General features: G+C 40.8%; 1 protein-coding gene across 1 annotated transcript in view; it reads right to left on the reverse strand.

The window, feature by feature from the left end:
• The window catches only part of DNAH3 (dynein axonemal heavy chain 3), a 198960-nt gene that overhangs the window by 167806 nt on the left and 4917 nt on the right, over window positions 1-26237 (reverse strand). Inside the window, exons 2-12 of the mRNA XM_059036889.2 lie at window positions 25385-25434; window positions 21079-21183; window positions 20314-20536; window positions 17452-17524; window positions 17012-17186; window positions 15003-15192; window positions 13342-13537; window positions 9107-9232; window positions 7756-7951; window positions 5887-6066; window positions 1586-1722 (exon numbers count right to left, since the gene is read on the reverse strand). Of these exons, the coding sequence (XP_058892872.1) occupies window positions 1586-1722; window positions 5887-6066; window positions 7756-7951; window positions 9107-9232; window positions 13342-13537; window positions 15003-15192; window positions 17012-17186; window positions 17452-17524; window positions 20314-20536; window positions 21079-21183; window positions 25385-25423 (1640 nt within the window). The 5' untranslated portion in view covers window positions 25424-25434. The remainder of the gene's footprint in view (window positions 1-1585; window positions 1723-5886; window positions 6067-7755; window positions 7952-9106; window positions 9233-13341; window positions 13538-15002; window positions 15193-17011; window positions 17187-17451; window positions 17525-20313; window positions 20537-21078; window positions 21184-25384; window positions 25435-26237) is intronic.

A 26237-nucleotide genomic window follows, 5' to 3' on the forward strand; every position in this document is an offset into this window, starting at 1 on the left:
TATATATATATATATATATATATATATATATACACACATATATATACATACAAGATTGTTTTAAGTTGCTGGTCTCTTAATTTCAAATGTATTTCCAATATCTTGCACTTGTAGTCTCCTCTTTTCATGATTGCTGGTTTTGACATCATATTTGTGACATCATATTTGTGTGTGGACGATTTCCTACCTTTATTGTATGTTTGCCTTTACCAGTGAGCTTTCCCTTTCATAATTTTATTGTTTCTGGTTGTGGGCTTTTTTTTTCTCCACCTAGAGAAGTTCCTTTAGTATTTGTTGTAAAGCTGGTTTGGTGGTGCTGAATTCTCTTAGCTTTTGCTTGTCTATAAAGCTTCTGATTTCTCCGTTGAGTCTCAACGAAAGCCTCGCTGGGTAGAGTATTCTTGTTTGCAGGTTTTTCCTTTTCAACACTTTAAATATATCATGCCACTCACTTCTGTCCTGCAGAGTTTCTGCTGAAAAATCAGCTGGTAACTGTATGGGGTTCCCTTGTATGTTATTTGTTGCTTTAAATATTTTCTCTTTGTTTTTGATTTTTGTCAATTTGATTAATGTGTGTCTCGGCGTGTTCCTCCTTGGGTTTGTCCTGTATGGGACTCTCTGCAGTTCCTGGACTTGAGTGAGTGTTTCCTTTCCCATGTTAGGGAAGTTTTCAGCTATTATCTCTTCAAATATTTTCCCAGGGTCTTTTTCTCTCTCTTCTCCTTCTGGGATTCCTACAATGCAAATATTGGTGCATTTAATGTTGTTCCAGAGGTCTCTGAGACTGTCCTCATTTCTTTTCATTCTTTCTTCCTTATTCTGTTCCACAGCAGTGATTTCCACCTATTGATCTGTCTTCCAGCTCACTTATTCATTCTTCTGCTTCATTTATTCTGCCATTGATTCCTTCTACTGTATTTTTCATTTCAGTTATTCTATTGTTCATCTGTTTGTTTCTTCTTTAAATCTTCTAGCTCCTTGTTAAAGATTTCTTGTATCTTCTCAGTCTGTACCTCCATTCTGTTTCTGAGACCTTGGATCATCTTCACTATCATTACTCTGAACTCTTTTTCAGGTAGATTGCTTATTTCTACTTCACTTAGTTCTTCTGGGGTTTTATCTTCTTCCTTTGTCTGGACATAGTCCTCTGCCATCTCATTTTGTCTAACTTTCTGTGTTTGTGGTCTCTGTTCTGCAGGCTGCAGGACTGTAGTTCCTCTTGCTTCTGGTGTCTGCGCCCTGGTGAGTCAGGTTGGTCCAGGGGCTTGTGCAGGTTTCCTGATGGGAGGAACTGGTGCCTGCCCACTGGTTAAAATCCATGAATTTCTAAATGCCAGAACCTGTCTGGTGCCATGGCTTTCATATAATAGAGGTGAACCTGTTATTTGAATTCTGGCTCTCCTATCTATTTGCTGGAAAGTTATGGTTTCCTTATCTGCAAATAGCGCTAAACAGCAATACTGATGTAAGTAAACATTGGATACTCTTATTCTTTCAGGTATGTGGGAACAGGGATTGTTTATTTGATGACAGTTAGGAACTCTAAACCAATGCCAATGGCTAAGTTACAACTAAACCAACTTACTTGTAGGGGCCAACTTGATTTTTCTGAAATACCTCTAAAGTTTGATCCACAAAGTCAGAAACCAGTTTTTCATCAGCATTAACAGTTCCAAGAATCAGATTATATCCTTTCAACTCTGGGAACAGGATAGATTCCACCTAAAGAGGAGAAACCACTTTTATTTTTTTTTTAAGATTTATTTTTTGATGTGGACCATTTTTAAAGTCTTTATTGAATTTGTTACAATATTGCTTCTGTTTTATGTTTTTTGGTTTTTTGGCCACAAGGCATGTGGGAATCTTAGCTCCCTGACCAGGGATTGAACTCACACCCCCTGCACTGGAAGGCAAAGACTTAACCACTGGACTGCCAGGAAAGTCCTGAAACCATGTTTAAATGTCACAAGACATCCACAAGACACAAGAGGAAGATGACACCAAAATGTAAAGTCTCCTGCAATGCACTAATTTCCAGGGACATCAGCTGCATTTCAACTCTATTTCTTCTCAGATGGTGCTGGAATCACCCCACTGTTCCCTTTATCTCTATTCTCTCTCCTCTTCCTCTTGTTGGATTACTCATCTTTCAAATTCTTGCTCCTTTCAACTCTCATGTCCTTAGAGAGTCCCCCCTGGGCCCCCAGTGGATGTTAGGTTTCCCTGCTTAAAGTTCACATTCTAAATTTATCCCACTTGGCACTCATCGTAATTGTAATTAAACATATGTGTAATGAGCTGTTCTAGGTTTGTCCTGGGATATAAATACCATGAGGGTCTGGATTGTATCTGACTTCTTCACTATTGTGAAGGGCCTAACAAGAGCTTGGCACATAGTAAGTGCACATAAACATTGTGTGAGTGAATAAATACTACAGTGGTACCCCTCCCCACCACCAAACACTTTTCCTCTCTAATGAAAAGCTACTAGAGGCATGGGTTCCAATTCAAACTCTGCTGCTAGCTGACTATGTGACCTTAGGTAAGCTACTTTCTCTGGACTTTAGTTTTCTCATCTGAAGAAAGGGAGATGTGTACTAGATTCTTCCCTCAGTTCAGGAAAAAAAGCTATGTTGTTATGATCTGAGGCACAAAAAGTATTTTTCCTGAGAATTCAACTCTCCAACTTCTTAATGGCACAGTGTATCTCTGAGAATGTTCTCAGTTGCATGACTCATGCAAGCTGCAAGGCCTTGTTGGGGACCCATTGCCTTCCACTGCTCTCCCTACTAAGAAAGATTTTAGTGATCTAAGAAAAGACTCTTCAGAGGGCTTTACTGAGTTATGAGTTATATGCCGCTGATGAAAACCCATTGCTTTAAAAGGGGGAAAAGCAAGTGCAACAGATCTTTGTCTTCCCTCTTTGGACAATCCAAAGGTTTTTAAACCAGTGGAGAAGCAACTTCTTTGCTGCAGCCGTATTGCAGGCAGTGTTTGAAAACAGGACATGAGTGAAATGGCTTAGGGCAGCACAGCTGGAGCATTCAGGCCTTGCAACAGATCATAGGTGGGCAGGATAAGGGATTATCTCTTGGGAAAAGTCTTCAATCGAAAGAACATTTTAAATGTGGCTGGTTCTCACTATGGAGAACAGTATGGAGGTTCCTTAAAAACTAAAAATATAGTTACCATATGATCCAGCAATCTCACTCCTGGGCATATATCCAGAGAAAAGTCTAATTCAAAAAGATACATGTACCCCAATATTCATAGCAGCACTATTTATGATAGTCAAGACATGAAAGCAACCTAAATGTCCACTGACAGATGAATGTGGCCTATACACACACACACACACACACACACACACACACACACACACACACACACAAAATGGAATATTGCTCAGCCATAAAAAAGAATGAAATAATGCCAGCTGCAGAAACATGAATGGATCTAGAGAATATTATACTAAGTAAAGTAAATCAGAAAGAGAAAGACAAATACCATATGATGTCACTTATATGTGGAATCTAAAATATGACACAAGTGAACTTATTTACGAAACATAAACAGACTCACAGATGTAGAAAACAAACTTATGGTTACCAAAGGGCAATGGAGAGGGAGGGATAAATTTGGAATTTGGGATTAACAGATACACATTACTATATACAAAACAGATAAACAACAAGGACCCACTGTATCGCACAGGGAACTATATTCAATATCTTGTAATACCCTATAATAGAAAAGAATCTGAAAAAGAATATATACACATATATGTATAACTGAATCATTTTGCTGTACACCTGAAACATTGTAAATCAACTATACTTCAATCAAAAATTTTTTAAAATACACCTTTAAAAAAATGTGGCTGCTTCTCCTATGCCTCACAGAGCAGTCTGTAAAACCGAGCCAAGAACAATAGTGCTCTTTCCAGGTAATTATTGTTACTATCTGCTTATCTCCATGGCTCTCTGATCCCAGACTTCTCGGTTTTGTCATTACCTTCAGTGCTTCCTCCTGTATATTTCTCCAACTTTGGCATTTCCCTAGCACTTTGAGTTAGAAAATTCTCCCATCAGGAGAGAGACTGACCCAAGCAACTCCATTCCATAGGGGGAATATATAATTTATATATAATTTTATACATATATATATAATGTGTTTTATATATCTATATAACGATTATGAAAGTAATGCATCAACCGCTAATGCTGTTTTAAACTCTTATTGCATTTTCAATTTTATAAAATCCTTCCCTTATCTCATCCAGCTTCCTTTTATTTATGTCTCTCATTCACCTCTTCATTTCAGTCAGTATTACAGATCCATGTTTTTCTCGGTTTTTTGCAAAGGCAAATATTTTCTAATATTTACTTTGGTTTCCTTTAGTAACTTTCTCACAAATATGCTTTCCTTTCGCACCTTGAGTACTACTTTCAAACATCTCATGCTGACGTTTTTTCCAACTTTTAAAATTCATCTTTAACCATAAATAAGACAGGACTGATAGGGGATGGGGTACTGTCTATCTGTTGCTGTTCTTAGATATTCTTCTTAGATATTCAACCTGAGGGACTATTCTTTTAAAATGTCACTACCCAGATCAGAGATAATACAGTGTGAGGGGTTCAGGGAGGCAGACTGTGCTATGGGCATCTCTAGATGGAGAATTCAGATCCTGGGCTGCTTTTTCTCATAGTCTAGTAGAGTCATCAGCATTTACTTGGGCCTAGCTTTCAAACCTGGTACAAACTATGACCTATGACTATGTCTTCTTGGCATTACAACCCACTAAATCTACTACCAGCCCCTGCCAGACTGTTAGCAGCAGCAGCCACATGAGCCCTGGGCTCTGCCAGCTCAGCTGCTCGCAAACGTTGCTGATCAACAGCAGTGAAGGGGAACTTGAGTGGTATGTACTTTAACTGTCTCCAAGTCCCACACTTATCCTTCCAAATTACAGGGTCTTCTCTTTCATTTCCTTCCTAGGAATACTGGTTGTAGGCAAGCTGCCCACATTTCTTCCCCCTCTGAACATCCAGTTTTCCTGTTAGTCTGACTTGGTTTGGTTCAAAACCCCCAATTTAGAGTTCTCTGGTGAAATCAACTGGAACATATGGCTTCACATGCTTCCCTACAAAGTCCAACTCTAATCATGAGCTCTTAGAACCCTCTAAGCACAGGACTGCAAAGAGAAGAGTGCTTAAGAGCATGCAAGCATCACACATAATGCATGGGGAGGGGAGAAACACCCCACAAGCCCCTTCCCTATGTGGGGCTGGACACTGGCCCTCTTGCCACACCAACCACCCAGAGGGGGCAGAAGATGGAATGCCAAAGAGTCACACACATGTGGGTGATCCTGCCCAGTTCTAAAAGTCTGCTAATAACTGTCTGTAATCTGATAAGTAATGTCACCCTGGAAAGGAAACTTGGAAAAGGGCTTGGGCCAGGAAGGGAAGCTTTAATCTCTCCCCTAGAAGCCTACAGTGAGTTAAACAAACAAACAAATGGAAATTCAAGAACTAAATTAGATATAGTCTTATGAAAATTCTTGGCAAAGTACATGGCAATTGATCCATCATGAATTATTAACCCAAGATGGATATAGCTTGGGACACATCTGCCCTTTTGAGGTTGGCATCATGTGGGGAACTCTACTTTCTCACAAAGTAACTCTTAGTGTCCTTGTTAATGGGATGTGTGGACATTTCTTTAAGGCCCAAATCCTCTTTCTGGGAGTCAAGTGGGTGTACTCAGGATATATCTCCCAAAGTATCAATAAAACCCTACCTTGTACAAGCAGCCATTTTAAATATATTTTATTCAATATGTGAATAAAATTAAAAATGAATAATTAAGTGAATACTATACCTTGGGAATCCCCCTAGAGTTCTTAATAATTTCCAAGAAAGAGTTGTGTATTAATTCCCAGCAGTCATCAAAAGATGGATTAAAGACAATAATGGGCTCATTGACTTCAAGCTTGATCATGATCAGCTGAGGTATAAAGAACTCCATCTCTTGGTAGGGCTCTTCAAAATCATTCCCATCCTTCAGGAGACATAAGATATGGAAATTATTACAAAATGGAACCTTCTAGAATCAAGGGAGTGAATCTTACCCATTTATAGTACTACATGGGCACCAGAAAAGGAAATGAAAGGTACCATGCACTGTTCATATTTAAAATAAGGGCAAATCACCAGAGTTCATTCACCCTCTCCCCCTTCTTCGAAGTTTTGATTCAGTACATTTACTTTCCTTGGAAATTCCTTTGTCAGTATTTCCAAATCCTCCCCATCCTTTAAAATTCAGCTCAAAATCCCCTCCCCTGGGAAGCCTCCCTGTTCCCCAGCAAGAAATAACTTTCCACTTCTGAACTTCCATATTTCCACTTCCTTATGGTATTTTATCTTTCTCTCGTGAGATTTACATGCACATCTTCTCTACACTAAACTTAAGGGCAGGATCTGTCTCTGATCCATCTATGTCCCCCAAAATATCATTTAGTACATCGTAGGTGCTCAATAAAAATTTGTTGACTGAATCCAAAAGTATAAATAGTTTATCTGTATACCTCACATGAAGTTGCTAATTAGCATATAGTATATTTTAGATACTCAAAATGTCAACCTTCCTGCAGTAGAAAATATTGGTGTGGAGATATTTCTAATTCCCAACACAGGTTAGTAACACAAAATACCTTTCATAAACTACAGTGCCTAATGAAACTGGCATGGGGCAGTTGTAAAGTACTTGTCCAAGTAACTGATTCTAGAGATATCTAGCTTGGTTTAAGTATTATTGATAATCATTAGTTGAATACCTACTATGTACCAAATACCCATAAATTTCTTTCTTTAAGATATATGAAGATATTAGTTTTCCCTTTGTGTGGAATTTTAGAGTGAGACTTGTTCCCACATCTGAGTTTCTTCTGCTTAGCCAGTAGATGATTACAATGACATGTATAGATTAGTCCACTGTAGAGTGCTAACAGTGCAGTCTAAATTCAACAGCATTGGTTCTACATTCTTTTGAGCAAAAGGGCAATTGTTCATTTTTACTCTATTTGTAAAAATGCTTAGAACTTAACCTTTTCTAACAGGCAATTTAAAATTTTATAGCTCTTTTTAAGATAAAATGGCACATAATATAAAATCCAAAAGAATATTCCTTGATCTCCCAGGTTATCTAAATTTAAGGGATGCTTTGAAAACCAGGACTTAGTGCTTCAGTTTTTATCTAGACTTCACTGAAGTAGTTTCATGAAAGAAGTTATTAGGTCAATAAAGCCTTTTGTCTTAAGAGGTACCCTTTCAAAGACTGAAGAACAAAAGCCAATATCTGCAATGAACACACACAACACTCCCTAAATATCAAGCCAAAAATTGATAACAAACCATTTTCAACTCCTTCTTTTAATAGAGAGGATAAAAAAGTGACCACTCCCTCTACTATAGGAGGTATGCATTCCATTTTATTCAATCTTTCTTTACAGTTTCTTAATTTCTATAGTTCTATAGATTTTTACCAATATAGTAGGAGGTAATTATCTCAGGAAAGGTTGCTGTGTGTTTAAATAAATCATTTTTATAAACTAATAATCACCTGATATGTGTTCAAATCAACAATTTTACTTTTTGGCTTGGCTTACAGCTGAGGACCTTACATGACTGAATCCTGAGTCTATCTCAGTTGATTCCACTCCAAAGGGTCTACTGCTGGTCCTCTACATACCTTGTGTATCAAGAAAAAGGAAACGAGGTCCTTCAGAGACTTAATGACCAACTCCCTGAGCTGGAGTGACATGAAGGATGCAACAGAAGCAAAATATTCCTCAATGCGACGAGAGGAGTCACAGTCACTCTTGGGAGCAAAAAGGACCCACTGCTCCTTCTGGGAGACAAAAAGCTGGGCACAGGTGGGGATCCATCTGTAAAGAAAGCAGGGCGTCTAACTAAGAATCTCTTCCAAGCTCCAAGAAGTCCTCTCAGCCACTCCCCACTCTCCACTACAAGGCAGATGGCTCCTTTCCCATTAAGCAGCTTTGCAAATTGGTACTTTCATATCCCTGGCCACTTCACCTGCCAACATCCCTTTCTGGGGAAGATAGTACTAAGCAATACCCAAATGAACAGTCCTGCTGAAACATGAAAGTGTCTACAGTTTCTTCATTATATTCAGAGATTGGGGTAAAGGGGTTTAAGGAACTGGAATGTTCTCTTTAACTTCTCTCCCTGGCAGATGTCTGTTTTCTGATTGAGACTTTATAGGGGGAAAGAGAAAGAGGAGAAAAGGAAGAAAACTTGGAAGGAGAAACTCCAGTGTGGCAGTGGTTGCTCAGAAGTTGAGAGCAGAAATTAGAAAACCAAAAGAGGAAATGGATGCCTCATTGTTCCTTTCATCCTACTTCCCCCAATTTCTAATTCCCAATGGGAACCACTGGCATTTGCATCCTATCACTTCTCCTTTCTGACTGCTAGAAAAGTACTACTCTAACAATCAGAGAAGTACTGGTAATAGTCATAGTTGTAGATGTAATAATTATATTTAACAGCTACTATTGTACCAGCTATTGTATAAACATTTTGTCTGATAATAAAAACCCATTGGTAGGTATTATCACCATCATCTCACATAAGGGAATTTCTCTGGCTCTGGACACAGTCCTGCATGCATTTGCAAAGGAAAAAAGAATTAAGTGACTAAAAACTCCCATTCTTGGAACCTTGCAGGTATTTATCTGGGCTACCTGAACACAAGTCATTTAAATGCATTGTCCTGTAACCCAGCAAGGCCTACAGGATTTCAGAGGGGGGGAATGGAAGTGGTACTCTCATCAAGGAATGGTAATGAGAGAGTTTCAAAAAGGCAGAGAAAGACTAGGAGTAAGGGTCAAAGATCAGTGTACATGAGGAGGCACAGAGGCTGTCGGGGACGGGAACATGGGAGGAAGAGAACAGAGGAAGATGTCAGCGAGAAGTCAGCAAAATCTGTGTACCCCCCAGGTTGGATACGTTTTCACTTCACAGAGTTTTTGATCTTTATGATACTGTGATACAGCCCCATTCTGAGGCCAGATACTGACTTGTTGAGAAGAATTTGGCGTGCTTCCATGCAGTGTTTCTGGATGACATCCTGATATTCATGAGGCTGCAGAGGTAATTTTCCCGCCAGTAATTCTGCTGTTCGAACAAACCTGAGGTCTTTAAATCTGCAGAAAGAGAGGGAAAATCTTCCTAAGCTAAGTAGATGCTTAATAACAAACTTTGTATGACGGCTTCAAAGGAAATATATTTTCATTTTTCAATGAGAGGAGATATAAACAGATTAAAATGAATTATATCTGAAAAATCTGGGAGTCTGAGGAGGGAGTGGATAGTTCACAAGAACTCTTGCAAGGAGTAGATAAACTCAGCAGGTATTACTGAGCCTTCCTATGTGTCCTGCTCTGGGTAACGCATCTGGGAAGTGGGATTTTAACACTGACCTGGAATTTGGCTGGCTGGGAACTGGGATACCAAATGGACAAATCAAAGCTCTTTCCAACAGTGAAGACACAGAGGACAGGGCAAGCAAAGCACCACCTTCATGATCAAGTGGGTTCCACTCAATCCTCAATGTGGCCCCTGGGTGAGCTACTCAAAACAACTTGGAGGTCCACTTTGGTCTGAACCCAGAAAACCCTATAGACCTGCCCCCGACAGCTGACAGGCTCACCGAGACACCCACAGCATCCCTGGCACAGTACCTTACATAGCGCAGGTACTCAATAAATATTTGTTAAATGAACACGTGAATCTCTTCCTGCCCTCTCTGATGATAACCTTACCTTCTCCTATTTCTCTCAGATTAATGGAGGTTCTGCCCTTTACCACACTCCCCAAGGCCTTTTTTAGCTTACAGGGCCACCATTTCTCTTCCTGACACCTATTCATTCATTTATTAATCAGCCTTTTAAATCATCAGTGCCTACAACTTCCCAAACTAGATCTTTGCTCACTTTCTTAGCTTGCCTCAGTTCTCGCTTCTCATTTTCATCATCCACTGTAATGACCCATTAGGCACTTTCCCTCATCCTTCTAAAATCCCGCAGTCTACATTTCTATTCCTTTTTGTCTGGCCAGTCACAAAGCACTGCTAGGGGAGAGGAGAATTCGAGGACCTCACTCTCCACACACTTTGATATCCAACTCTAGCATGGCCCTGGTCACAACCTGATTAACTATGTTACTCATCTTTAGTTCAATCCTAAAAAACTTCCCACATTGGCCAGAAAAATCTACTCTTTCTTCAGATCACGACCCTCATTCTGGCCCCTAAACCCCTCACCCTTCACTGATCACTAGTTGACCTCTTAAAATGTTTAAAGCTAAATGCTGCAGGTCATATAAGAACACTTTTCTGTAGCATTTCCTTAAATCTTTCTCCTTGATGATTTTTTGGTTCAGCTGACAAAAACCTAAATGGTTTTGGTTCACTTTTGTGCCTTTGTTGCCTATATAATCTTCTTCAGGGAACCATGAAAAGCAAGTGATAAGAATCCTTCTTATAGTAGAAGCTATATGTTCAATAATTTGTCATCTTCACTATATGATCAGATTAAATTCACATGTACATCCTCTTGGTACTGAACTTCTGGCAATTTTACCAGCCCTGTGACTGACTTTCTTGTTAATTTCTAGGTTAATATATTTTTTAAGGCCATAAACATGCTTGTAGTTAAAGCAGTTATCTTCATTTATTGAACAACTACTGTACGCCAAGCACTGCTCTAAGCACTTCACCCAACAACCCCATGAGGGAAGTACTGTTATAATTCTCATTTTGCATATAAAGAAACAGGGGTCCAGACAGATTAACTTCCCCAAATCATACAGTTCATCAGGGACAGAGCAAGAACCAGAACCTAGGCTGTCTAGTTTCAGAGCCCACTTTATAAATTATTACTCTTCTATAAATTATTATTATATACTTATGCCTCATTAAAAAATTACTTTCTTTCCCCCAGTGTCCTTACTAGCACCTCCAATGCCTTAGAAAACTGAATTCAGTTCAAACAGGGAATGTATTTCCTTCTTATCATTGGTGGGCTCTGTCCTAGGTTGACCCCACCTGCAATTCCTTTTTAAGATACAGGTAAAACTAAGAATGTGAAAAAACAAGTAAGTTATCCAAGTAACAAGACTCTGCAAAGACGTAACACATTCACAGCTATAGGTCCTCCCCAAACAAAATATTTGAGCTACTGATTAAGTTCACCCGATCAAAATTACGTAAACATATTGGCCTCTAATTTTTCTAATAAAAAACCCAGATGGTGGCAGCTCATCATTTCATTAGCCTGCCTTTGGTGAACTCTGGTGGCCTCATTCTCCCACCAGGATTCACACCCCTTCTTGAGGGGTTCACACAAAAAATCAGTCTTTCTTCCCAGTGCAATTGATGAATGGATAAACAAAATGTGGTATAGCCATAAAATGGAATATTATTCAGTCATAGAAAGGAATGAAGTATTGGTACATGCTTCAATATGGATGAATCTTGAAAACATGATGCTAAGTGAAAGCAGCCAGACATGAAAGGCCACATATTGTATGATTCCACTTATATGAAATATCCAAAATAGGCAAATCCATGGAGACAGAAAGCAGATTAATATTGCCAGGGGCTGGGTGGAAGGGAGAAGAGAGGGTGACTGCTAATGGGTACAGGGTTTCTTTTAGGGATAATGAAAATATTCCCAATATTTTCAGGAAAGTTGCACAAATCTGTGAGTATACTCAAAATTACTGTATTGTACACTTCAAAAGGGTGAATTTTAAAGTATGTGAATAACAATTTAGAAAAATGAAAGAGAAAAAAAGTGACTCCTGCCTCCTCTGGACTTCTACCAATACCTGTGGCAAATTTAGTCACTGATGAATATAACTGAGACTACTGTTTGCCAACCCTGTGCTGGCCCTGAGTTACATAAAGGAATAACCTCAAAAAACTAAAAATAGAGTTGCCATATGATCTAGTAATCCCACTCAATGGATAAAGAAGATGTGGTACACACACACACACACACACACACACACACACACACACACACACACACACACACTGGAATATTACTCAGCCATAAAAAAGAGTGAAATAATGCCTTCTGCAGCGACATGGATAGAATTAGAGATTATCATACTAAGTGAAGTAAGTCAGACAGAGAAAGACAAATATCAGATGATATCACTTATATGTGGAGTCTAAAATATGACACAAATGAACTTATCTATGAAACAGAAACAGACTCACAGACATAGAGAATAGACTTGTGGTTGCCAAGGGGGAGGGAGACTGGGAGAGGGACAGAGTGGGAGTTTGGGGTTAGTGGATGCAAACAATTATATATAGAATGGATGAACAACAAGGTCCTACTAAATAGCACAGAGAACTATGTTAGATAAACCTGTAATAAAACATAATGGAAAAGAATATGAAAAAGAATATATACATGTATGACCAAATTGCTTTGCCATACAGTAGAAATTAACACAACATTGTAGATCAACTATACTTCAATAAATTTTAAAAAAGAATTTGGAAAGGAAGAAAACAAAAAGACTCAAGCCACCATACATTTCATAGGCTAGAGAGAGTCAAAGTCATAAATATACAATTATAATTCAGTGTGATACATTTCATAATGGAGGTCTAATTAACACCTACTGGATACTTATATCAGGCACTATTCTAAGTACTTTGCATGTATTAAATTATTTATCCCTCCTACCAGCACTATGAAGTAGGAAGTCTTATTATCCCAAATTTAGAGATAAGGATGTTACTTATGAAGCAGCACAGTTAGAGGTGGACCTGAGCAGGCTGGCTCCATGTGAGTGCTCTTAACCAGTATGCTCCAGTGCCTACAGACAGGCACTGGGTGCTGTGAAGGCACACAGGAGGGCCACTTAGCCCTGCATGGAGAGTTGTCACTTGCTGTTCATATGCACTTTGGGTCTGAGATGTTTGTCATTTTACTACAAGGGCAAGGCTACTCCCACATAAGATGATCTCTTATGTGTGGAAGCAATAAAGAAAGGGAAGAAGGGCTTCCCTGGTGGCGCAGTGGTTGAGAGTCCGCCTGCCGATGCAGGGGACACGGGTTCGTGCCCCGGTCTGGGAAGATCCCACATGCCACAGAGCGGCTGGGCCCGTGAGCCATGGCCGCTGAGCCTGCGCGTCCGGAGCCTGTGCTCCACAACGGGAGAGGCCACAACAGTGAGAGGCCCGCGTACCGCAAAAAGAAAGGGAAGAAAAGGGACAGGAAGCACTTCTTACTCTGTAAACCACAGTTGTTTCAGGCTGAGCATCATGGGGTTCACTGTGTGCAGATGGTCCTCGTTCCACTTCTTGGCATTCCTGTAGACACTGTGCCAGGGCACAGGGGCCCGGATCACTCTTTGAGGAAATGCTCGGGGGATGTTCTCGATGAAGAGTCTTTTCCTCTCCATTGGATCCATGAGGATGTAATCAACTATAACCAACAGGGCGAACACTTGTTATTAAGCAGGGACCCTGAACACTCTGTGCTCTTAGCTTCAACACTTTAAAGGTAAATGTGCCTCTGTCCATTTACACTTGGAAATGCTCCCTCGTTTACAAGGTCAGTGGTAATCCCCTGGGTATAACTAAATTGGGTAGGTTCCTCTCTGTCGGTATGTGAGATATTTCAGGGAAAGAGGAATATAACTTTACAGTCTGGAGTACTTCGAATCCGGAGTTGAGTCCTGTTAGGATATCTAGCATCATGCATATCAGTGAATTAGTATTTGCTGATACCTCATTACTCATTCACTGATTTCTCACACCAAAATAGTTACATAAAAAATAAACACAATGGATGACACCAGATACCTATGAATGGAAATTTAGAGGCCAAATATTTCACGTGCTAAGGATCGGCAAAAGCCTCACAGAGGAAGTACCATTTAAGCTGGGTCATAAAGAATGAGTAGGATTTTGTTTGAAGGATAAGAAGTGCAGTTCCATGACTTTTGTATAATATACTCAAGGTGCTGTGAGTCATTCTGTGGCAGAAATAACAGGTACAAGTGGTAGAGTTCAAGGTGATAAGACTGGAGAAGTAGGTTGAGGCTGAAATTTAAAGGGCTTTACATGTTTATCCTTATAAGTTTGGTTCTAGCCTATAGCAGACAAGGAGCCATTACACTGACACCATTAGAAGGTTAATTAAGAAATTAAAAATAACTAGACAACTTGGTAAGTATAGCTGTGTTCCAGATAAAATGGGAAGGTGGGGGGCTAATATGATCACTTCTCCCCTTTGATATGTTTCTCACATTATTCACCATCATCAAACATTTCCCAATGACCTACCGTGTGCACAAGACATGGGGCTAAATATGAAGGGGAGGGAGGATTGATGATACATCAGCTAATGTCTAATAAGAGAGCTGAGACCCATAAGAAAGACAATGCCAGTGTTAAATAACTGTAGAGAAACAGTGGCACGGGAGAAGTTCCAAAGTGGGATGAGTTGAAAGTAGAAACAAGAAGTGCTATGAATGCAGAGGATGGATTCATCACTGAGGGTTGCAGAGATCAAAATACTTGAGGGAAGAGGCAGGTCTTGAACTAGATTTTAAATGTGAGTAGGCCCCTACTTCTCAGGGTTGCTACTTACATTAAGTAGCACCTGCATCACCTGGGAGCTTGTTAGAAGTGCAGAATCTTGGGCCTCTCCCAAACTCTACTGAATCAGAATCTGCACTTTAACAAGATCTTTAGGTTACATAGATGCACATTAAAGCGTGGTAAGTACTGGTGTGGACACGAGTGATGGTGGCGGGGAGCATCTGAATGAAAAGTTAAATGATGTTTTTGGCATTTTCAGAGTAACCAGGGTGAAGCACTGACAGTGAGAGGAAAGAAGGTGCCTTCCACATAGGAACCCCTGTCCCATTTATGCCCAGCCTTACCAATGCTTTTCATGAGGCTACTGTAATAGTCATTTTCCTTCTCCTCCACAAGGACAGTCATCAGGGGTTCCAGGAAGGGACTTGTCAGCAGTGTGTTAGAAATCAGCTTTGAAATCCGAACCATCACTTCATCCTCCTCAGGGGCAATCATGTCTTTTTGGACTCCATTGGTCAAATAGTAATAGTATCTCTTCCATAAACAAACCACCAACAAGAAAATGATCATAATCAATTGGCTAACTGTGCCCACTTGCCCACATCCGTCAGCCACCCAGGGACCCTGTTCATACAGCACCTATCTCCATCCTTCACTCGCTCCTGGGCCTGTGACTTCACACTCATTGCAATAAATCATTGGCGAGTATTCCCCATGACTCTGGAGGAGTCAAACAAAGCCAAAGAGATCTCAGCGTGGTATAAGGCAGGACTTGTCAAATGCCATTCAGATAGGAATAGTGGAAGGAGGACTGAGGCCAGGGATGGAGGTGGCATTATCTAGTGAGCTTTAAGAAGAGGAATGACAAGCTCCTCAAGTGGACTCAAATAATTCACCCTCCTCAACAACAGTGCTCCTATACAAAGAAAGCACTTGATCCTGTGGCTTGTAGCTGTCCATGGGGGAAAACCCCCAAGTCTGAGTGAGACTTGGGGGTTAGTTCTTCTAATCCAACCATGGGACTTTTGAGATTAGAAAAGCCACACAAACACAGGAACTGAACAAAAATGCCCAGTGGGACCTGGTGACATTAGGAAGTTTGGTTTATTTAGGGCTTGCCTCTAAGCTGCTAGATGGCTAAGTGGTTCTGGAAATGAATAATTTCAGATGGATAAGAAGCACAAAGTATAGGAAAGGGTTTGAAATCAGATTTGACCTTCAGTGCCAATTGTCTGTGGTCAGAAGAGGCTGAGCTTACATCTCTTCAACCTTAATACAGGACAAACTTCCAAACTTCTCATTATAAGAACTGCGTGGGGTGAGGAGAGAGGGTCCTGTTAAAATGCAGATTCATAGGCCCCCTGATAGGGAATTTGGGATTTGTTAACAAGCACCCCAGTTGATTCTTATTTTCAGGCAAGTTTGAGAAATGCTGTGTAGCTCCTAAGAGCACAGAGATGTCAGTATCAGCCAGACCTGGTCTAAGTTCTAGTTTTGCCTCTTACTAACTGTATAACCTTGAGCAAGTTACTTAATCAGTCCCCACCCCAATTTCCACAACTGGACAATAGAAATAATCACAGTCCCCAGGTCTTGAATGGGGTCAAGCATCTAGAGGGTTTAGCATGGAATTTTGCTAATAGCTCATGCTCAGTCACTATGGGTTTTTATTATTAATCATTTTACTATACACTATAAATTCGCAAGCTATTTGTTCTTTTAAGATAGGGGATGGAAGCTCAAAAGTCTACCTGGGACCAAGCAGGTAATGTTAATAACTTAAAGTTGGCTGTACATAAGAAGATAATAAGGAATTGTGGAGACTGACAAACCAGAGAATGTATTTCTCATCTAAAGGAAGTAGCTACTGGTCAGCTTCAAATATTTTAATTTTTTCAAGAGAGGTCAGAAATCTAGCTTATGTGAGATTTCCTTTATTTTCAAAACACACTTACAAGCCAAATTCAGCTTATGGTAGGGTTGCTAGATAAAATACAGGATGCACTGGGATATACTTATACTAAAAAATTATTCATTGTTTATCTGAAATTCAAATTTAACTGGTGTCTTGTTTTTTGTTTTATTGTTTTTCAAAATCTGGCAACCCCAGCCAATGGGTCACCATTCTGCAACCTACATTTTACGAGGACCCACAGGCACTGATTTCTAAGACTTACTAGAGCAGAGAATTCAGACACGCACACCTTCATTCAGTAATCTGTCATGGGGTCTGGACTTCAGTATTTTTAAAACATTCCCTAGGTGACTCTGCTGTTTTTCTCCAGTTTAGAATCACTGAGATGCCAAGAGTAATACTTAGCAAACTGAGAGAAAGGAGGCAATAAGAATGTACCTCCAAGTCTGATTCAGTTGGTTTGGTTTCTCGACTTTCTATTTCCATCTCCTGCTGCAACATCACATCAATCTGTTCTTCTGGACTCATTGGTCTGCTTCCTGGGAGAGTCAAAGATGTCACCACCTCCGTCCTCATAGGTAAGGAGGTTGAGGTGTTGCAGGCCAACCTTGTCCTGAAAAGTAGACACAAGCTCAGTCCTTGGTTCCATGGAACACCTCATAGGTTCGTTAGCATTGGTTTTGCTTAGTTGGCTAATTTATTTTTATTTAGAGCCTCAAAAAATTGGATAAAGAGGATTGTTGGGAAAAAAACATGAGTCACTAGGTATCCAGGAATGCTTTAAAGTCAAGAAGCAGAGTATGGCTTTCAAGAGACCACAGCCTCCTTCGGTTCAGCCCAGTGTCCTGCAATCCCCTGTGCCCATAGGGACACCTTACCCAGTGAGATCTTCTTTGTCTTTGGGGGAGAACTTCATTTTCTTCTTGTTAGGCTCTGATGAACTTTTATTTGCTAGAACAGTAGAGAAGAAAGACATCAGTGATGGGCAGTGGCCTTGGGCGGTCCTCTGTCCACAGGGATGCCAGTCTCAGGGTAGTGCAGGAGAACACTAAGCAGGGTGGACTTGGTGTGGTGGGGTGACGCAGGTGATGTGAGCCCTGCACCACTAATTACCTGTGTGACCCTGAAGAAGTGACCATCACTCCAAGCCTCAGCTTCCCCAACTGTGAAATGGGGATGAGCATACCTTCTGTTATCCCATACATTGGACAAGTATTAATAAAAGCTCAATTCACTCCCCAATCCCATATGCTCTATTTTCTAAACATCAGGTGTATTACTGCTTACTATTTTTCTTTAAATAGATTCAGACTTTTAAACCTAATATATTTATTTTAAAGGAAATATTATATGATTATCACAAGTAGAAAGACCAGTATCATTTGCAATAAATATAATTATTGCAAATAGAAAAACCGATGTCATTTGTAATAAATAGAAGGTTTTGCAATAAATATCATTTGTGATAAATAAATTCAACAAATAATATAAAACTCTACTATTAAACTTTAACTGAATACTTGCTTAATATTCTAGCCTAAGGAAACTAACATGTCATTGAGACATGTTAAAGACATACTAATATGAAATTGACATTTTGAGGGAATCAGAGGATTGAAGACTCTTGGTTAAGATGTATTTTGAGTTCATACTTTAATTTCCTCAACCTATTCCAAATATAATGATAATAGAAAAAATATTCTTTAAAATTAAAAAGACAGTGCATTGTTCGAAAAGATGCTCTTCTGTGTGGGCTAAAAATAAACACATTGTGAACTAAAAGTCTTAAACTTGGCTTCTGGCTCCAGAAGCAGGCAGAAGTAGTTAGGTGTTTGATACCTGGGGGAATACCAGAACCCAAAACACACCATGATTGTGGGGACTGCAGGTAGGCTCACAGCATGAAGCCAGGGCTGCCCTACCCACAAAGACACGCTGAAAAGACAGCAGCACTGTCATGCAGATAAAGCACTTGTTGTCCTCAATTCACATGGTGGCCACAGAGAGCAAAGAAAGGCTGGTAATATCTAGGCCAAGCCTAACATTGCCTCAGGGATCAGATCTACAATCCCCAAACATCACCTTAGGATGGGAGTCCTAAGCCACCAATATAAGGTCTGGTACTAATTTGGGGTCCAAGATGTCAGATGAAGGCATAAGGGAAAAAGGCAAGATTTTAAAAGGTATGTCAAAAGAATACACTGTTTGAGTACATTTATATGTGAGAACAACCAAAACTAACCTACGGTGACAGAAATCAGAAAGTGGTTACCCTGGGGTGGGATGGTGTTGGGTAGAGGAAGGAACTGATGGGAAAGGAGCACAAGGGAGCTTTCTCTAGTGATGGAAATACCCTATACCTTATTTGGGTGGTGGCTATATGGTGTGAACAATTGTCAAAACTCATTGAACTGAACACTTAAGATCTGTGCATTTCATTGTATGTGAATTATACCTCAACCAATGGGGAATGCATGTAGCAAGAAAGGGAAAAACTCTCAACGTAAGTCTGCAAACTAAAATCCCATAACACATGAGAAACCAATACTAAGAAAGATAGCAAATAAACTCAACAATTGAGGGACATATTTACAAAATGGAAATAATACAGCAGTACTAATAATTCTCTAAAATAAATGTTTAAGATCCTCCAAGCGATTGATATTGGAAGGGCTATGTCCATGAGAATAGAATAATAAATTGGCAAGTGTGGTCCTCATAAATAGAACCAATTAGGAAATCTGAAAATAAAAAGATACTGTCATTAAAACAAAACCCATTCATTAGACACGTTAAACTCAAGACTGAACACAGTTGAAGAGCAAATTAGTGAGCTGGAAGATATATTTGAGGAATTCACTGAGACACAGCAGAGAGGATAAAGAAAAACATGATAATGAGTTTGAGACAGCAGGCAGATTGAAAGTCTCCAACACACCTCTAACAAAAACTACTAAAGGATATCCTTAAGCAGATATAGGTATACCCAGTGGGGCTAAACAAATTAATACATATAAAGTACTGTGGTAAGCCGCCTCCAAGATGGTCCCCAAGGATCCTCACTTCTTGGAATCATGCCCTTGTGTAATCCTCTCAAGTGTGGGTGGGACCTAGCAACTCACTTCTAACAAAGAGAAAATGGCAAAAGTGATAGGATGTCACTTCCAAATTTAAGTTCCAAAAAGACGGTGGTTTCTATCTTGCTGGCTCTCTTCTCTCTCTTGCTCTCTCCCTCGTTCCTTCTAAGGGAAGCCAGAAGTCATACTGTGAACTGCACTATGGATAGGCCCATATGGTAAGAAACTGATGTTTATGGCCAACAGGCAGTGGAGGATGTGAGTGAGATTGGAAGAGGATCCTTCCCTAGTTGCCTTTCGATGACTGTGGCCCTGGCTGACACCTTGATTGTACACTTGTGAGAGATTCTGAGCCAGTTAAGCCATGCCCAGATTCCTGACAGAAACTGTAAGATAACAAATGGTAGTTGTTTTAAACTATTAAGTTTGGGGGTAATTTGTTATGCAGCAATCAACAAGAAGCGCATGGAGCAGTGCTTGGTGTATGGTAAATGTCATGCTAGCCATTACAATCATTCCCATTTCAGAGACAAGGAGACTAAGGCTCCATGAAGTTACCCAAAGTTAGCTGCAGCAAAAGGTGGAGCCAGGACTAAAACCCAGGATTAGAAATCTCACTCCAAAGCCCTAGTCTGAGTGGGTTTGGCACACGGCCAGAAATACCTAATGGCAGCCCCTGAACAATCTTCTCCCTGCGGACATTGATGGTGACGGGCTGGTAGACCTTCAGCAGGTCCTTCAGCTTCAGGTCCCGGGCCATCAAGGAGTAGTTGTTGGCAATGGAGTTGCTGGGTCCACAGTGGTGGTGCTGCTCTTTGAAGGGTGCAGCCAGAGTCCATGATGTGCGTTGCATCAAGGGTGGGTAAAAGCTGTGCGACATGACTGTCTACAAGGGAAGAAATGCAGAGTGACACATGATGAGGGACATGACTCAGGGGGCCTGGGCTCCGTAGGGCCAGGCTCCACTCACACTGAGACTCATGGCATCCCACATGCCTTACATGGTGGCTCTAACTTCTGCACACTGAGTGCAAATACTTTTGGAATGGACACCAACTGTACTTCTCTGACCATTGTGAGCATGATTTCTCATGACAAGGATAACAGCTTGCTTTCAATATTCAGTAAATTTGCAATCAGATAATTTACATCTACTGTCTTTATTGCTATGGACGTGGCTATAAGGTAGAAATAACTGTTCTGATTTTACAGCTGAGTATGGAGAAGTTCAGAGAGTTTAAATAATGCAGCAGGTAAGTGAGAAGGCCAGATTCTAACTCACCTTTGTGTTACTGCATAGCTTTCTCCCATGGTGCTGTAGCCTCTTCCAGTGGCAAAAATGACCAAGACCTCTAATGCCACTTGTCAAGTCTGACTGTTTGCCCCCAAACTAGTACCAGCAGAAGAATAGCAGCCAGGTGAACATACCTGATAGAGTTCAGATGGTTCCTCGTTAGCAGAAGCAGGCAGAGGAGGCAACTCTGGCCGCATCTGGGAGTGGCTCATGTGATGTATCGAGTCACTTCTATGGATCTGTGGGAAACAGACACAAAGCCACACTTCAGGAATTAGGAAAGATTTCCAAGCTTCTGAGGTTGATAAGGAGTAAAAAGGGCCTCAGGAAAGGTTTTAGGCACAAAGTTCTGCCATACAGCAACCTTCTTACCCCTATCCACTGTGTAGGTTTCATTTCTTAATTGTTAATGTCTCTCCTCTCGCATCTCCTCCTTGGCTACACTTCAATGAGCAAATTCAGATATATATTGTTTTCCCCTGGGAAGAGCCCAAATCTGAGGGCACCTCCAGGTACCCTACCCTGGGTTGTAATTAAAGGGGTTGACTTTAAAAAATTGACTCTTGCATTTCACATTGGCAAAATTCCAAATAGAAATTTGCTTATGCAGTGGCATAAGTAACTCTGTGCTTCCTGTGGAAAGAAAAAGTATCACTTAAAGAGTGCGGGCATGTAGGTCCACCATGCCATTCATGAGTGTATACTTGAGAGTGAGCCTCAGACAGAGGCGAACCTGTGGCTCCCACGGTCACTCTCAGTTCCCGATGCCTTTTCACCTCAGAGCTGAAGGTGATTTCAGTGTTGAGCAATGCTGTGTGTGTTTCTGTCCTACACCCCAGCCACTATAAGCAAGACAACTACTTTATCTGGGGCTGTGATGGAGGCAAACTTCTGGGCTGGACTTACTGAGAGATGTTGCTATACAGCACTTTAAAGATGGTTTGATGGATCTGCAAGGATAATTTTGGCTCTTTGTGATTTTTCACCTTAGGCAATGACTGTGTAAGATGAGACATTATTGGACAGATTTGATTTATTTGGGTCAGCAAATTAACTCATGCAGGGTAACTGAAGGTAGAGAGGTAGGGGGTATATGAATCAGATATTAGCCATCCCATGCCCCAACCAATCCCTCACTGATGACTCAACCTCATAAAATAATAACATTAACAACAATAACATCTGCCATCATTCTAAATATTATGCACCAGGCACTTATGAGATTTTTTTAACATCTTTATTGGAGTATAACTGTTTTACAATGGTGTGTTAGTTTCTGCTTTACAACAAAGTGAATCTGTTATACATATACATATGTTCCCATATCTATGAGATTTTTTATACCCATGTTCTAGCTGAAACTAAGGCTCACAGAGGATAGGTAACACATACTAGCCACACAGAGGTGCTTTTATTTTTTTTAAGATTTTTTTTGGATGTGGACCATTTTTAAACTCTTTATTGAATTTGTTACAATATTGCTTCTGTTTTATGTTTTGTTTTTTTGGCCATGAGGCACGTGGGATCTTAGCTCCCCAACCAGGGATTGAACCCACACCCCCTGCATTGGAAGGCGAAGTCTTAACCACTGGACTGCCAGGGAAGTCCCCAGAGGAGCTTTTAAATACACATCACTCAGCATCCCAACACACTGGAAGTGACAAGTATCATTTACACGGCAAATTACTTTGGGAATGTGTTGATCTTAAAATTAAACAAAAACATGCAAACTCTTAAAACGCATACTGAGCCTGGGAGTTTTAAAAACATAATAGGTTCACTGATCTAATGGCCTAATTCAGTGGTTTTCAAAAATGTCAGACCCACTAACAGAACTTTATTAAACATGGGGATGCTCAGGCTCCACCTTAAACAAGATGACCCTGTTGTTTTCAGCTTAGCACTGTGCCTGTCTCTCTGCTCTTGACCTCAATTTCAAGGATCTAAGAATCGATTAATCATCTCCAAGAGCTTTCTCTTTCACTACTGAAATTAATATCAGATCTGCATTGATGAGGTGAACAAAATGAAAAAACTCAGCATCAACTTGAAAGGAACCTGGTCATCCAAAATGGGTACTATACCATCCAAGGTAGATTTTGGCAGCACTGTTTTCAGGGAAATGAAGTCATTCATGTTTTCCTTCAGGATCCCAGATGTGACTGGGACATATACTGATTGATAAGTTAGGGCTGTCTGCATTTTGTCTTTGCAAGCAAGAAGGTTTTGTGGTCAGTGGAAATCTTTCCCTTGGCCTAGCTTTTAAATCTGTTTCAAATAAAAATATTCATTAAAAGAACAATAAGCAAACACCACAAATTCCAGACATCTTGAGTAAGTTACAGTTGAGGAGACTCTTTTGCAGTTGAGGAGAATATTAACATTATTCAGGAGGTGGCTTAGCATTCATGCTTCTGCTTATGGTTGGGGTAAACCTGATTTCAGCCCTGACATATACTGGGAAGTTACTCTTCCCAGCAAAACAGGCAGAATAGAGCCCTAGTGGACATAAACTGGCTCTACTCCAATTTCTGTCCATGCTGTATAGTTTCCAGCCTGTGTCCAGGGTAGAGCATGTGATACAGGTCTGGTCAGTCAGAATACTCTCTCCTCCTAGACACTGTGATTGGTTCAGGGATAGGTGTGTAACCCAAGCTGGGCTAATCACAATCATTCCTGACACTTTTGATAGTGCTATTGAGAAAGAGGTACTCTCAACAGCCATCTTTGCCTTATGTGAAAAAAGTCTTCCTTAGAAGAAGGAAGCCAACATGAAAGAAAGCAAAGCACCAGAAGGACAAAGACAGACTCCCAATGACATCAACTGGACCCCAGGATCCAACCTGGACTTCTCAATTACTTGAGCCCATAGATTCCTTTTTGGGTTTGAGCCAGACTGAATCATATGTAAGTCCCTCCATACTGAGAGACGGTCATCCAAGAGATAGACACAGAGGCAGCTGAGTCATCATATAAAGAGAAAAGCCATTCTTGGGATAATAAAGAAAGAAAGCAACATTTTGCAAGAAAGCAAACTAGGCACTTTCTTGGTGGCACAGTGGTTAAGAATCTGCCTGCCAATGCAGGGGACATGGGTTCGAGCCCTGGTCCGGGAAGATTCCACATGCTGCGGAGCAACTCAGCCCGTGTGCTGCAACTACGGAGCCTGCAAGCCACAACTACTGAAGGCTGTGTGCCTAGAGCCCATGCTCTGCGACAAGAGAAGCCACCACAATGAGAACCACACACACCTAAACGAAGAGTAGCCCCCGCTCACTGCAATTAGACAAAGCCCGCACGCAGCAACGGAGAACCAACACAGCCAAAAATAAATAAATAAAATAAAATAAATAAATTTATATTAAAAAAAGAAAGCAAACTAACATTGAGCGTTTTGCAGAGTACAATGGAGAGAAGCAGAACCACTGAAGAACAAATTAAACTTTAAGCTAGTTCATGGGCACAGACTAAGACTTATACACACATAGCCATTAAACCATGATAGCAGAAAACAGCTCAGTTCATGCGACAGGGACACACGGGACACATACAAGATTAGCAGATCTAGAAATCAATTCATAAAACAAAGAGAGTTTTCTTGAACACGCCTGGTTAAGAATCCTCTGTGGCACCTTCAAGGTGAAAGAGATGGAGATATCTTTAAGAACTACCTGGCTACCCAAAACGGTTTGTTAAAAATATTAATGCATAAGTGTTCTCTCTGGTAAATTGCAGAGTATTTCCATTTCAGGGGGTGGGCTCAGTAATTATCAATAAATCCACTTTAATTTCACAAAGTTTTGATTTAAAATGCTCCTCTAGAGTGTAAAATGCTCCATACACTTCAATGTATGGCAAGTTAGTGGATCTTGGCTTCTCCACCAAGATTCTGGCACCTAGATTGGGTAGAACTGTTACTTTCAGGTGCTTATTTCTGACTACATGTGATGTTTGCAAGTCCTTCACGGAAGCAGTTTCCAAATGCTCACTTAAGGACCTGCAACAGCAGAGTCACTAGAGTCTTAGCTAAAAATACAGACTGCAGGGCTCCACTCCAGACCTTTGAGATCAGAATCTTTGGCAGTGAGGCCAAGTCTCTATATTTTCAAGATACTCCCCAGTACATTCTTATTTATGTACCTCCAGTGCTGGGAACTGATGGATGGAACATATGGTCTAATGGCCTTGAAAAGGAAGGGAAAGAAAGGTGTCTATTCCTGAAATTTTCTCAGCAAAACTTGAAGATGTCCAAAAGCCTAATTCAGAACAAAGCGTAATTCAAGGACATTATGTGATTAACATATATGCCTGGTCAAGGAGATCTAACATGGCAATTGGTTTACGACTGAAACATCTCCTTCCCACCCACTTCCAATTTCCCTACATGTTGAAAATACTACAGGTATGAAAAAAGAAATACACCTTAAAATTCATACCTACCTTCTGAGATGAGCAATCCATGTCACTCATGTTGTCCATTCTAATTGGACCTATAAAAATATAAAAAAAGGAACAAAGAGCTCTCAGTTTCTTCCTCTCCTATCAGTGGCTCTGAAATTCCTTATAGCATAATGGGGATGACACGGATTATGGAACTTTCCAGATGTTCTGAAAGCTCTGTTCACAGGGCTGCCTCTCCGAGGTCATGGACTTCAGCCCCCCGAGGAGTTCCCAGGTAGAAGAGGAGAGAAAGGGAAGCTAAAGAATGAAGCAGCAGCCATGGGGCCCTGCTGGGCTCTGTGCTGCGGCTTCCCTGTGATGGCCGCTCTTCTGCTACTGAGCAGCACCTCCCTTGTAACTTTTCCAGGAATACACCGAGTTCACCATAGAGGAAAAACTGAAGCAGAGTTACATACTAACACAGAGAAGAGGGAGGAAGCACCCCACCAAACAATCCCCCTGACAGCCTGAACTCTTCTTTCTCCTCCCCTCGGGTTATTTTTAACACTGGAGGAGCTTGTACCCAGGTCCTGGGGCCAGTCACAAGGCTTCAGTGTCTGTTGCTAGGGAAGGAGGTGCCTCTGTTGTGCCCAGATACAAGACTGGTCTTGACTCAGCTTTGTGTCCAGGTCTCTCCTTTTGCTGTAGGCCAGCTGTCCAGCAGGAAGTTTCAGTGACAGGAGGGAAGGTGGGAAGGTGTTTAGCAATGATCCAGGAGGTGAATGGCAACAAGAGGTTGTGCCTTTGGAGGGGCCTAAATGCACACAGAGTGGTGGTTAAATTCTTGGGCCCTAGAGTCAGACAGGTCTGGGTTCAGATCCTGCCCTTCCCATTTAATTAGCTATGTGGCTTG

The sequence above is a fragment of the Kogia breviceps genome, chromosome 14 (genome assembly GCF_026419965.1).
Source record: "Kogia breviceps isolate mKogBre1 chromosome 14, mKogBre1 haplotype 1, whole genome shotgun sequence".
In the NCBI taxonomy this organism is placed as follows: domain Eukaryota; kingdom Metazoa; phylum Chordata; class Mammalia; order Artiodactyla; family Physeteridae; genus Kogia; species Kogia breviceps.